At 37.6% G+C, this 12,772-nt stretch overlaps 1 protein-coding gene across 3 annotated transcripts in view; it reads right to left on the bottom strand.

Moving 5' to 3' along the window:
• Positions 1-987: 987 nt before the first annotated feature.
• The window catches only part of LOC137296914 (RNA polymerase II-associated protein 3-like), a 166,732-nt gene continuing 154,947 nt past the window's right edge, over positions 988-12,772 (bottom strand). For all 3 annotated transcript variants that reach the window (XM_067828813.1, XM_067828811.1, XM_067828812.1), the window contains exons 9-10: positions 10,298-10,392; positions 988-1,258 (exon numbers count right to left, since the gene is read on the bottom strand). In XM_067828813.1, the coding sequence (XP_067684914.1) occupies positions 1,170-1,258; positions 10,298-10,392 (184 nt within the window). In that variant the 3' untranslated portion in view covers positions 988-1,169. The remainder of the gene's footprint in view (positions 1,259-10,297; positions 10,393-12,772) is intronic.

Here is a 12,772-nt window from a genome sequence, read left to right as displayed (position 1 = left end):
GTCTGGACAAGCCAATCCAGTAATCAAGAACATGAGCATCGATCTGTGCAATTGGGAACCGATGACATGTCAACTAAGTCAGCAAGCCAGACCACCCGATTATGTTGGTTGCCTCTTAGGACAAGCACACTCGCCTTTTATGGCAAGCATGGGTTGCTGAAGGCCTATTCTACCCAAGGACCTTCACGGGTCTGATTTGCTTTAAAAAAAAGTCATTCAAAGGATGATAAAGAAACTAAGGCCCATTATTGAAATGATTAGTAAAAATAGAATCAGCTATGGAAGTATAAGTCAAGTTGTCTGTGCAAGCATTATAGTCAGGTATTGGCGATAACTGGTCACTAGGTAGTAGACGAGTGTAACGAACAGTACTATGAGTAATTTATCTTGACAGGGGCCCTCGCGAAACCCATGTTAGCTGCCATTTTTTTAAGAAATGGGTCAACCGTAGCGATGTCATGACAACATTGTTGTACATATTTGGCAATTTCATTGAGGTGAAGTTTGGTAGAATAAGAGATTATCCTGCCACTTTCAGCATCATAATGTAATCATTCGTATATGTTACATTTTGCCTTATTCAATATCATGTACGTGGGTATAGGGTTAAAAGATGAAAAGTAAGCATCATGTACTTGTACAACATGTATTTTAGTTCCTATGAAGTATATAGCTACAGTTTAAGTTGTAACTCTTTATCCGACTGGAAGACCACACTATGATACACTGAAGCGATGAAAGCCATCCGCAAGTTACCCTCAAAGTTAAAAAGTTTGCGGCAGTTTTCAGGTGTGTTAATTAACATGACGTTAACAACATGTTAAAAGCTAACAGTTTTGAACAAGATAACCCTGTGTTATTAGTTAACAGTTGCTTAAATGTACTTAACAGCTGGTTAACCAGTGCCCAGTTGTTCAAAACTTATTATTGAAGACTGTATAATACCATTTTAGGGATATCTCACTGACGTCTTATAAAGATTGCAAAGACATATTCACATATTTATTAGAACAATTGATGATTAAAATCAAGAAATAGATGAAACCAATTTGTAACTATTTCACATATACAATCTTGAACTAAGAAATTCTGAAACTGAAGCTGAATGGTTCCAAGCTCTAAGTATTCATGGTTGAGATGAAATGCTTGTCTGCAGGACTAATTTGTCCTTACACTCCGTATCTGTTGGCCAAATTTTTAATGTCCTTCTCACTGGATAATGATGTCTGCCTCAAGTGAGTCATCAGATTTGACACAACTGAAAGGAACAAAAAAGTTTGCTCACAACATACGATAAATACAAAAAATTTGTCCATGTGTTTGTAGTGTACCTTTCATATACTTGGAATCAATATCACTGCAGGGTCTCTATTACTACAGCATGTGAAAACATTGGGAAAGTGGAAATACCATGCCCCGCATTGGCTGTTTACACATGCAAATTATGTCAAAAGAAGAGTCATCAGAAGATGACATGTCCCCATGGCCCCCAGATATTTCATAGGACAAATCATCTGATGGTTACTTGATACTGTTTTAGACTGTTTGAATCGTTTCCAAGGAAATCATGAAAAATATAAATGCCATATATCTGTAAACAGCATAAGGCACCACTTCAAGGTCTGTCTCATATATCTGCCATGATCTGTTGAAAGATATCAAATGGTTTTCGAGTTGTGCTCTGGAAACGAAGTCAATCACAACCTTTTGAGACTAAGTCCATGGAAACCAGGAAAAATAGAAATGCCAAAACTTTGTAAATAGCAAAAGGCACCACATGGCCTGCCTCACATATCTGCCAGGTTTGGGTGAACATTTTCGAGTTATGCTCCAGAAACAAAGCCCATCCCCCCATTTTGATATCAAGTCAGAATCCTTTCTGTAGAATCTGGGAAAATGGTAAATCAACAGAACCTGCACATAGCAAAAGGCACCACTTTGGGGTCTGCAACACATATCTACCAAGTTTTACTGACAGATATTAAGTTTTTGAGTTCTGCTCCGGAAACGAAGCTCACCCCACCATTAGACTAACACCAAAATGTTCCATGGAAAAAAAAGAAAAAATAAAAATGTCAAAAATCTGTAAATAGCGAAAGGCACAACTATAGGTTCAGATTATCATATCTATCAATTTTGGTCTAAAAATATTGAACGTTTTTTGAGTTATACTCCGGAAACAAAATGATTACGGACAGGTGGACGAATGGACGACGTGTCGACCATATTCCCCCCACATTATATGCCAGGGGGATAAAAATTCATCTCTTGAAAGCTTATTTCAATGCAATGTCATGTCTAATCATATATACATCAAAATACTCATCTTTACAGTAACTTCTGGAATATTTTGAAACTAGTATGACCCCTGCCACCATTGCATCTTGCAGGAATCAAAACTTACTTCATTAAAAATAATCTTGCGACAACTATAAGGTCATTTGCAGAAAGTTTTGGTATGGTATGTTTCAAGGCAGCAAGACATTATTTTGCTATGCTTTTGCTTCCTTGTATCCAAATGAATAGAGGTTTCAGATGTTTTGGTGAAAAACATGATAGTACTTATCTTCATGAAATTCCGAAATATTTTTTCATAGTAAAACTATATAGATTTGTTAGATGTCTTCAGTAAATGTTTTGTAGGGACATTTGTATATGCCCTGTGCCCTACCAAGAAAATGGCAGTTTTGTTATGGTTAATAAATTGCCGTGACATAAGGTACAAGAAATCCCCTATGAAGCAGAAAAAGATAACACTGACAAGACTAAATTATTCATTATTATGTATGGAGCAGACAAGAGCAAGATAAAGCCATTCACAATAGACATTTCTAGTACAATGCAGTTGAGACGAGTCTTAGGTAATGGGTCAGAAATATAATATCAACTCACCAAAGTCTTGGTTTTCAGTGTGAAACAGTTCTACTAAATCTTTCGCAGCAATGAAGAGGCAGACAGATTTAGATACAGTGATTTTTGAGCATTCCAGCGATGTATTGAAGCTTCGTGATCGGCATTGTGTTTAACAGTCAAAACACGTAAACAGGGGGCATCTCTAAAGCGCTACCTTAAAAGGCGTGCAGAGTTCCAGATAATTTTCCAAGCAAATTGGGTAATTACTCCCATGTTGGTATGCATATATTCATTTTTGGGTGAGTAACTAGCATTTTGTATACTCCCACTAGTTTAAAGAATTGAGTACTTTTACACAAAATTTCTTATCCTTATTGGGTAACTAACTCTCCTACACATATAAATTCTTTTCAGTAGACTGAAAGTTGTCAATAATTGTTATACTGCAAAATAGGTGTCAGTCATTTCTAAATACTCAACATGGAAGTAATGTGACTATTATAGTAAACTCTGGACAGTGGCTATGGCTATAACAGTATATTTATATAGACACTGCCTACCATTTGCTAATGCTGTTGTAGAGCATGACGAATCATACACAACTCAATTTAGTTAACTGAGTTAAGTGCGCGAGGTATTATAGACCTGGGTTTTAAGTGATTTTTATGCCTTTTTAGCACTCAAAATTCATAACTGAGTAAATGAGATTTTTATTGAGTAAAATTAGCAAATACACATATTATCTCAGGCTTTCCTGCATGCCTTAAAATACTATTACCATGAAATGTGACCAACAACAACTATGAGTCAAAACTCTAAACACTGTGACCCAATGATTATAACTTCATAAATAATAATATGAATTACAGGAAACACTCTCATAACAATATCGCAACGATACAGTTGCTTCAATTTCTGGGTCAAATAAGGCAGTCAGGTTTATCGTGATCGTACTGAATGAGTTCTGACTGTGCACCACATTGTTTAACACATTATGAGGATTAATCATCAGTCAACTAAAATGTAAAGAAAATGCTAAATGTCTGTTGTTCATAATCCTGACAGTGACATCATTAATGACTGCACTAACGGAGGGTCCCATGTTGAATGTTTCACTGTAGAATTCACAGTTCATATCCTTGACATTGACACCTTCAAACAAGAATCAGAAGATGACATATCCTCCCGCCCCCTCATATTTGAAAGGACAACTCATCTGACGGTTACTTGATGTTTTTTTAGATACCTTTGAATCGTTTCCATGGAAATCATAAAAATATAAATGCCATATATCAGTAAACAGCAAAAGGCACCACTTCAAGATCTGTCTCATATCTGCCAAGATCTGTTGAAAGATGTCAAATGGTTTTCGAGCAGTCTAAGTAAACTTATCCTCAGTACTTTTCGTTACACTCCACCACTGAGTCTAACAAAACCTTATGGGAGGTCGCGTCAGGTAACCTTTGAGACTGACCAATCAGAACACAGCTTACCAAATCGCAAAAGTGCACATTCGCACACCCCTTATGACCTTTTTATCTCGGAAAGGTTCGTACCCGAACGATTCCGAATGCTATTTAGCGTACGATCGCTTCTGGGTGATGCACACAGCGTACGTACTGCCATGATAACCGTAAGTAAACAGTCGCTGAAAACAGTGTTTTTGACAATATTCAAGGATGTTATCTTGCGGAAATATTAGCTAATGGTAACCATGTCTACAGAAACCCCAAAGTGTATATACTGCAGGTCAAATAACTGTGTTATATGCTGATTTTGTGGAGATGTTTGTGGAGAGATCTGTGCCAGTGATCTGAATATTTTGAAAGTCCCTCCGATCCCTAAATAGTAGCCGTTGTCTGATTGGTTAAATCTATTTAACTGTCTCGCATTTGATTGGACTGTCATTGGTTGCTCAAAGATTACCTGACGCGACCTTCTACTAGGTTTTGTTAGACTCAGTGGTGGGGTGTAACGAAAAACACTGAGATGAAGTTTACTCAGACTGGATTTTTGAGTTGCTCTAGAAACGAAGCCAATCCCTCCCTTTAGAGACTAAGTCTGAATTGTTTCCATGGAAACCGGGGAAAAATAGAAAAGCCCAAACTTTGTAAATAACAAAGGGCACCACTCTGGGGTCTGCCACGCATATCTACCAAATTTTACTGAGAGATAAGAAGCACTTGAGTTCTGCTCCGGTAACGAAACACACCTCTCACTTTTGAGAGAAAGTCCGAAATGTGTACATGGAAACTGAGAAAATAAATAAAAAAAACCCTGTAAATAGGAAAAGGCACCGGGGTCTGCCACACATATCTACCAAGTTCTGCAGAAAAATATTGAACATTGTTTTAATCGTGCTAAGGAAACGAAGCGAATCCCTCCATTTTGAGACTAAGTCTGAAACGTTTTTAAGGAAACGGAGAAAACAATAAATCACCAAAACCTATAAATACCAGAAGGCACCACTTTGGGATCTGCCATACATTTCTACCAAGTTTTGCTGACAGATATTACAAAGTGTTAGAGATGTGCTCCAGAAACGAAACACATCAAGCATTGTTGCCATCTATGGTAAGCATGGGTTGCTGAAGGCCTATTCTACCCCGGGACTGTCATGGGTCATTTGTTGGTTTGTGAATTCATGATATCGCTTGTGAAGATGCAATCGGTCCAGTCATCATGCTTAGGAGAGAAGCATGCAGCGATGGTCTGTCTAATATACACTGCCAGTCCCCTACTGTTTTGCCCCACCCTCTGCCTGCGCTCCCTCACACACTGAAAAAGAGGTGAAACCTGGGAACAGATCCATGAAATCTGCTGTATTATTGGGCCATGTATGTATGAATGCAATGCAGTCATATGATTTACACAACTCAAATTAGTATCACCATTGCTGATCACGAGTTAGACATGTGGTATGGGTTTGAGTACTACTTAACGTTGATTTATGATGCTCTAATAGTTGTTCTCCGCCAGGACCCTAGCTGCAGGTGTCGTTTGTGGACTCCTGTGATCTGTTTGAGCAGTCACATGACTGGCTAGGTGTTGTAGACAGGGGTGGTGATTTGTTTGCCACTGCGTAGCGTAATTTCTCCACTTCCATCACTTTATCTTGTTATTTGTATTGCTATTGATTAAGTTATGATTATTATTGGGTCACAGTGTTTAGAGTTGTGAGTGATAGTCATTCACATTTTATATCATCAGTAATAGTGTTCTAGCAACACGCATTTAAGGTAGCGCTTTCGAGTTAGTTAACTTCCTTTGCTGTGTTTTGACTAGCCGATCGTAAAGCTTCAATACTTTGCTGGAATGCTCAAGAACCAGTGATTGTATATGTATATATCTATAAGGCTGGTTGTTGTGTTGACATGCATGCACGCACACACACATGGACTTCCACCTTTTCATAAACTTTCAACCTACATTTAAAGTGAGTGAGTGAGTTCAGTTAGTTTCAGCAATATTACAGCTATATGGCGGTGGTCTGTAAATAATCGAGTCTGGACCAGACAATCCAGTGATCAACAACATGAGCATCAATCTGCGCAATTGGGAACCGATGACATGCGTCAACCAAGTCAACGAGCCTGACCACCCGTCCCGTTAGTCGCCTCTTACGACAAGCTGAGTCGCCTTTTATGGTAAGCATGGGTTGATGAAGGCCTATTCTACCCCGGGACCTTCACGGGTCCTACATTTAAAGATTTAGTAGAACGGTTTCTCACTGAAAAAGTGTGGTGAGTTGATGTTATATTTGTGACCCATTACTTTAGATTTGACTCAGATTGCATTGTACTAGAAACCTCTATTGTGAATCTTTACCAGTGTTTCCATTAAAATGTCCCATAAAATATCAAGTTATCAACTTAAAAAAAATTTACCAAATCATTAAATTATTAAACTAATGTTTGATCGTAACGATGTGCCGAGTGTAGCTTTTCTAAAAAAGGGTTGGAAAACCCCAGTTTGCTTAAAATAGAATGCAGCGTAACGTTCAGCGCTCGTGAGGCATTACAGCATTCGGAAATTTGAGGTTGGTTTTACATATCTCGGTTCCAGTGGTTATTTTAACTATGTGCGGAAACGCTTGATATTTACCGATCCCTTCTGATTTCAAACACGTGCCCCGCCAGCGATACTTTGAACAAAAATGAAGCAGACGAATCTTTCAAGCTATTTCGGGGGGAAAGGTAGTACCCTTGCTCAGTTTTGAGGATGGAAAAATGTTTTGTAAAATATGCGTGGCAGCAAAAGTGAAAAATAAATTTACGGAAGGCAGTACCAATTTCAGAAAATCAGCACTAGACGATCATTGAGAAGCTGTTAACCTTCTGTATAAAAAAACTGCCATGGTTGCTCACACTGAAACTGCCAAGGAGAAAAACAATGAAAGTTTACTTGCATAAATGAACACTGTACTTTTTATGGCGCACGAAAATATTCCTACTGTTAAATTCTCAAAATTGATTGCACTTCAGCAGAAGAATGGTTGTTCAAGTTTACTTAAAGGTGTCGTGTACAGTCATTCACATTCCCATGAAGAAATGGAACATGCCCTAGTTGCAAGCACAATCGAATATATTAAGTTGAAAATTGAAAAAAGCAAGTTTGTTGGCTTAATCGTGGATGAAACCGTGAATGTACCTATGGGAATAAAAACTCATTATATTCGTGAGGATAGAAAATCAAGGGAACGACGGAAACATTGTTTCAGTGTACACAATGGCACATCAGAATGTGTAACGGAGAAAAATAAAGAAGTGCTTCCACAATGGAATATTGAGTTAAATCACATTGCTGGGTTTGGTTCCGATGGAGCCAGTGTGATGACAGGCTGCCGGACAGGGGTTGGTGTTAGGCTACAAACATCTGACTGCCCGTATCTGATTCATGTGCATTGCATAGCACATCGAGTGGCACTTGAATCGGCAGATGCGGCCAAAACAACTAAAGTTGTCGCAGACTATAGAAAAACCTTGAATGAGATACATAAACTTTATGAATATTCAGCAATTCGGTGCAATAGACTGTGCGAACTGTCTGAAGTTTTGGAAGAGTGTGAGTTCTCCAGTGTCAAGCAACCATGTAGCGTTCGATGGTTGTCGGTAGGGCGAGCGATTGAATCAACGAAAAAATAATTGTCCGACACTTGTGATATAGATAGAGGAGGAGCCCAGTGAACGAAACAACCCTGTCGAGAAAAACATTATAAAAAAATCAAAACCTATGAATTTGTTGCAATGGCGTACACACTGTCAGATATCCTTTATTACATGGACAAATTAGTCAGTCTTTCAGAAAGACTCTCTAAATCTCAGCATGGTCACGCATATAGTGAATTCCACTTCTGATGCACTTCAAGGTTTAAACGGAAACCCTGGCCCAAGTGAACAATTTTTTCTTCACAACGCAACTGATATTAGCACTGGTAAGGTATTTAGGGGTTTGACTTTACAGTACGCTGATGACAGGTCAATCACTGCTTTCAAGAAATCTTGAAGCGAGTTCTTAGCAGAATTATGCATGTCACTGAGAAATAGGTTTTCAGAGGACAGTTTGAGTGTTTTGTCAAGCTTAGACAACATATTCAATCCCTCAAAATACCCTAGTAAAGAGGAACTATCTCAACATGGAGGGGATTCCATGACCGTCCTGTTAGACCACTTCTGCCCAGGGATTGGCCAGACGGCAGGTGACGTCACAGTTATTCAACCAATGATTGACCGCGAGAGAATGCAGAGGGATTTCCCACACTTTAAGAGTACCGTGACCCGCTTTGGCTCTATGACTTTGGAGCAAACACGCAAAACAATAGCACGTGAATATGAGGGATGTTTCCCTGATTTCAAAACCCTTGCATGGTTTCAGTCTTCAAAAGAGGATTCACATAGCCAGCCGGAATCGGCTGTCGGAACACAGATTAAACAATCTGATGCTCCTCAACACCCACGGAAAACAGGAGCATGTGAAACGTACCAGAGAAATATTTGGAAATAAAAGATGAAAATATTAGGTGAGTGTTATCGTTATTTATCCATTACATTATTAGTTGACCGGAAAAAAATGGAAATGTCCGATAAAGTTATAGACAGTTGGACATGATGACCGGCTGTTAAAATTGTCAGCGGAAAAACTGTTTACATCTTGCTTTTGTTTGCTCAATACATAATATTGAATATTTTAGACTTATCTGTGTTATATTTTGCTGGTTCTGAGGGGATTTATTATACTTTTGTCATGGCAAATTATTAACCGTAACAATATCTACATATATAAACACAACTTTATGACAAATCTGTTGTGCAAAATTAAAGTAATTAAACAATGTGTTATCAGTTAATCCTTTGACCAATGTTTCTCTTTTTAACTCAGCAGATATTTTCACTTGCTACACTTCCTTGCACATATTACATTCCATACAATACTTTCTTGCACATCAGGCCTTTGTTAATAATGTTCAGTATTTACTAAACACACAAGAAAGACTAAATGGATACTTTTTCAGGTAATCTAAGTGGAGTTACCACTAATTATGACTGTCATAACTTCAATAACCGTGAGTAAATTGAATGATGACAAATAAATGAGTAGGTTTATACCGCCAAACATGGGTTACAGCAAGTGAGTATTGTAATTGCTGTATCACATAAAAATATTTATTCCCTAAATCTGTAGAGTTTGGAGTCAACACGGATATAAACGTCACTTCTCCATGAGAAATGCATAAGCATTTATTGTGTACAAAAGTTTAAAACTATGCGCCTATTTAGTTGAGCAATTAGCAATTCATCTGAATTCTTTCCCTAAATGAAGTCGGCTGGTCATAAATGTGAAACACAGGGTGTCTTTCTTACTTGCCTGTGATCCAAGAGCACTGCAGACCTATGTATGTGCCAAGTAGAAACATTGAAGTTCTGCTTAGTTCTGCTTCATAAAAAAAAAAAAAACAAACTAGCAGAAACAAAAAACACCAGTTTCAGTTGGAATCAACCTTGTTGCCATGGAAATGCAAGAAACAAAACAAAAACAAAATAAGAGAAGAAGCCCCTGAAAAAAAAACATGTAATGTTATGTTTCATGCCATTTTACACCGTTTTGATTTGAAACTCTAACCATGTCTTCCATATCTCAAACACTCAAACCAAATTCACACAATGAAGACATCATGTGGGCAGTTGTACAAAGGTCCTGATAAAAGTTCATGCTTGGTGATGTTTTTCCTGCTGTTATGCATGCATACAAATTCATATACCGATTTTCTTTTGGGGCAATAGTTTAGATATATAAAAGAAAAGGATACTGCATACTTCGCTGACATAAACCTCTGGTATAAGAAATGAACAAACCAAAACAAAGTCATAACAGAATTATGTCACTCATAATATGTCACTTACTATTTTTAACCTTAATGAACTGCTGAAAGTTAAAAGCACCTCACCTTGTTTCTCCTCCTTCGTAAAAAATAAGGCTGTCATTTCAAATCTCTTCACTTCAGTGAGACTCACAAGATGTTCTTCAAAATCTTCACCTGCACTGAAAAGAAAATTGACATTTGAATGAATCACATTTTCTACATTTATAAGAGTTACTGCCAAAAATCTTAATATCACAGTTGTCCATCCAGAGGGATTACCGTAAGTGTATTGTAACTTTCAACATAAAAGGTACATGCATTTGTAATAAAGAACCAACAGAAGCCACCATATGGCCACTCTTCTGCTCACAGTGACGTCTAACATTGGCATTAACCAAATTAACCCAAGGAACATTTGTTGCTAAGAATGGCGAGTGTTTTGAACAAACATTACGCAGTTAACTTGTGGCCAGTCAATCCATGTGTTCCTACAGCCAGATCCAACATATGATAAATTACATCATGATCTTGCAGATTTCTAGGAAAACTGTTACATTAAACGCTATCCTTTGAGATAGAATAGCATGTGGATTTTCCAATAAGACTATTCAGGAGAATTCACTGAAGCTGCCAGTCAGCATTAAAGGGGTACTGATCCAGAGCTATTGATGTTCCACACAAACAACCTAATGATGAATCCAAGCTGCAAGCTGGTCAGTATTTGCTCCCTTGACTCCTGTGACATACTCTGGGAATGGGCTACTGCCACAATTACTTCAACCTAAACAGTCAGACATTAGATATAGGAAGGGTGAAGACATGGGAAGGCATTTGTTTGTAAATATCCCCTGAAGTTCTTGTTCTTATTGAATATGTCTACTGATCATAGTTACAGTATGTCAATGTTTTGGTGTGCATATGGCCGAGTGGAAGGACACTATTGTAAGGTTTTACAGTTTTGCTCTAGAAAAAAACAAACCAAATACACTACCACCAAATTACGTTGAGGTCAAACTTGTTGCCATAGAAAGGCAAAAAGACTTGCTTTTCAGTTCTGTCGGCATTGTTGCTCTGTTCAGCTGCAAGGTGAAATCTCTGATTTATATTAGCAACACCAATATGTTGGATAGTTAAAACCGAAGAATCATAAGAAGATGACATATCCCCCCAGCCCCTACATATTTGAAAGGACAAATCATCTGACGGTTACTTATTGTGTTTTTAGACCAAGTCTGAATTGTTTCCTTGGAATTCATGAAAAATGTAAATGCCATATATCTGTAAACAGCAAAAGGCACCACTTCAAAATCCGTCTCATAGTTGCCAAGATCTGTTGAAAGACATCAAATGGTTTTCGAGTTGTGCTTTGGGAACGAAGCTTATCTATCCATTTTGAGACGAAGTCAGAATTGTTTCCATGGAAACCAGGAAAAATAAAACTGCCAAAACATTATAAATGGCAAAAGGCACTACTTTGTGGTCTGCTTCAAATATCTGCCAAGGTTTGCTGTAAGATATTGAATAGTTTCAAGCTGTGCTCCGGAAACAAATTTCATCCTTCCATTGTTTCCACTGAAACCGAGAAAATAGTAAAATCAGAAAAACCTGTAAATAGCAAAAGGCATCACTTCAGGTTTGACTGATGTATGTAACAAGTTTTGAATGGTTTTTATTGAAGGGTTTTTACTTTTGGATAGATGTGACCTTTAAAGATATACTGTAAACAGCCGTTCGCGACTGTATAATTTTTGCGAACTTGAGTCATGAAGTCTGACGCGAGAATAAAAACATGCGATAATATAGATATATCATACACTCTATTCAGGTAAGTCAATCACGTGTCACAGCTGGGCTCATCTGGATTAACATGGCTCAGTCACGTTCTATTTTCATTTCTCTAACACGCTATTTCAAAGGTAAAACCATTCATTTTATGTTTTGTCTAAAGAAAGTTGAATTCTGACAGAATCTGAGACCTTATACACAATAACTGGCAATATGGGAGACACTACTAATTAGCAAACCAATGTCGTCTTTTTCCAACACAAAATGCACAAAACATGCCATGACGTCAACTAAAATGTATTATTTTCAGTAATTTCATTACAATTGAAGATGTGGCTGTTACTCCATTAATAATGATGCAAAATTAGTCAAAATACATCTACACAAATTGGTGAATATGGCAACCTAAGATCTAACTTATGTATTGAATAGCGCCATCAAAATCACTAGTACCTGCTTTCTCATGTAGTAAATTGGCATCTTCTCTTATAACCTGTCAAACTACCAAAAGATATCCATTCAACTTTGTAGTGGAATGGTTTGCTCCACCATGGACAAAACATATAGAAAAAACAGTCTGTATCCACAACAAATTCTCTCAATGTTATCCAAGTTATACTGACCTTATGTTAAGCATAGCAGAGTTATGCCCCCTCATATTTGTATGTGCATAATCTCTATGTTGATGTTGACATTCATTGAGGGGTAATTTAATGTAGCACAGTTCTTTTATCAGTGCACAAAGGAAGCAGAGAAACTGACTGTCTTAACAAA

The sequence above is a fragment of the Haliotis asinina genome, chromosome 9 (assembly GCF_037392515.1).
Source record: "Haliotis asinina isolate JCU_RB_2024 chromosome 9, JCU_Hal_asi_v2, whole genome shotgun sequence".
Classification (NCBI taxonomy): domain Eukaryota; kingdom Metazoa; phylum Mollusca; class Gastropoda; order Lepetellida; family Haliotidae; genus Haliotis; species Haliotis asinina.
Note: the sequence above shows the minus strand (reverse complement) of the source record. Positions and strands in the feature narration are given on the sequence as shown.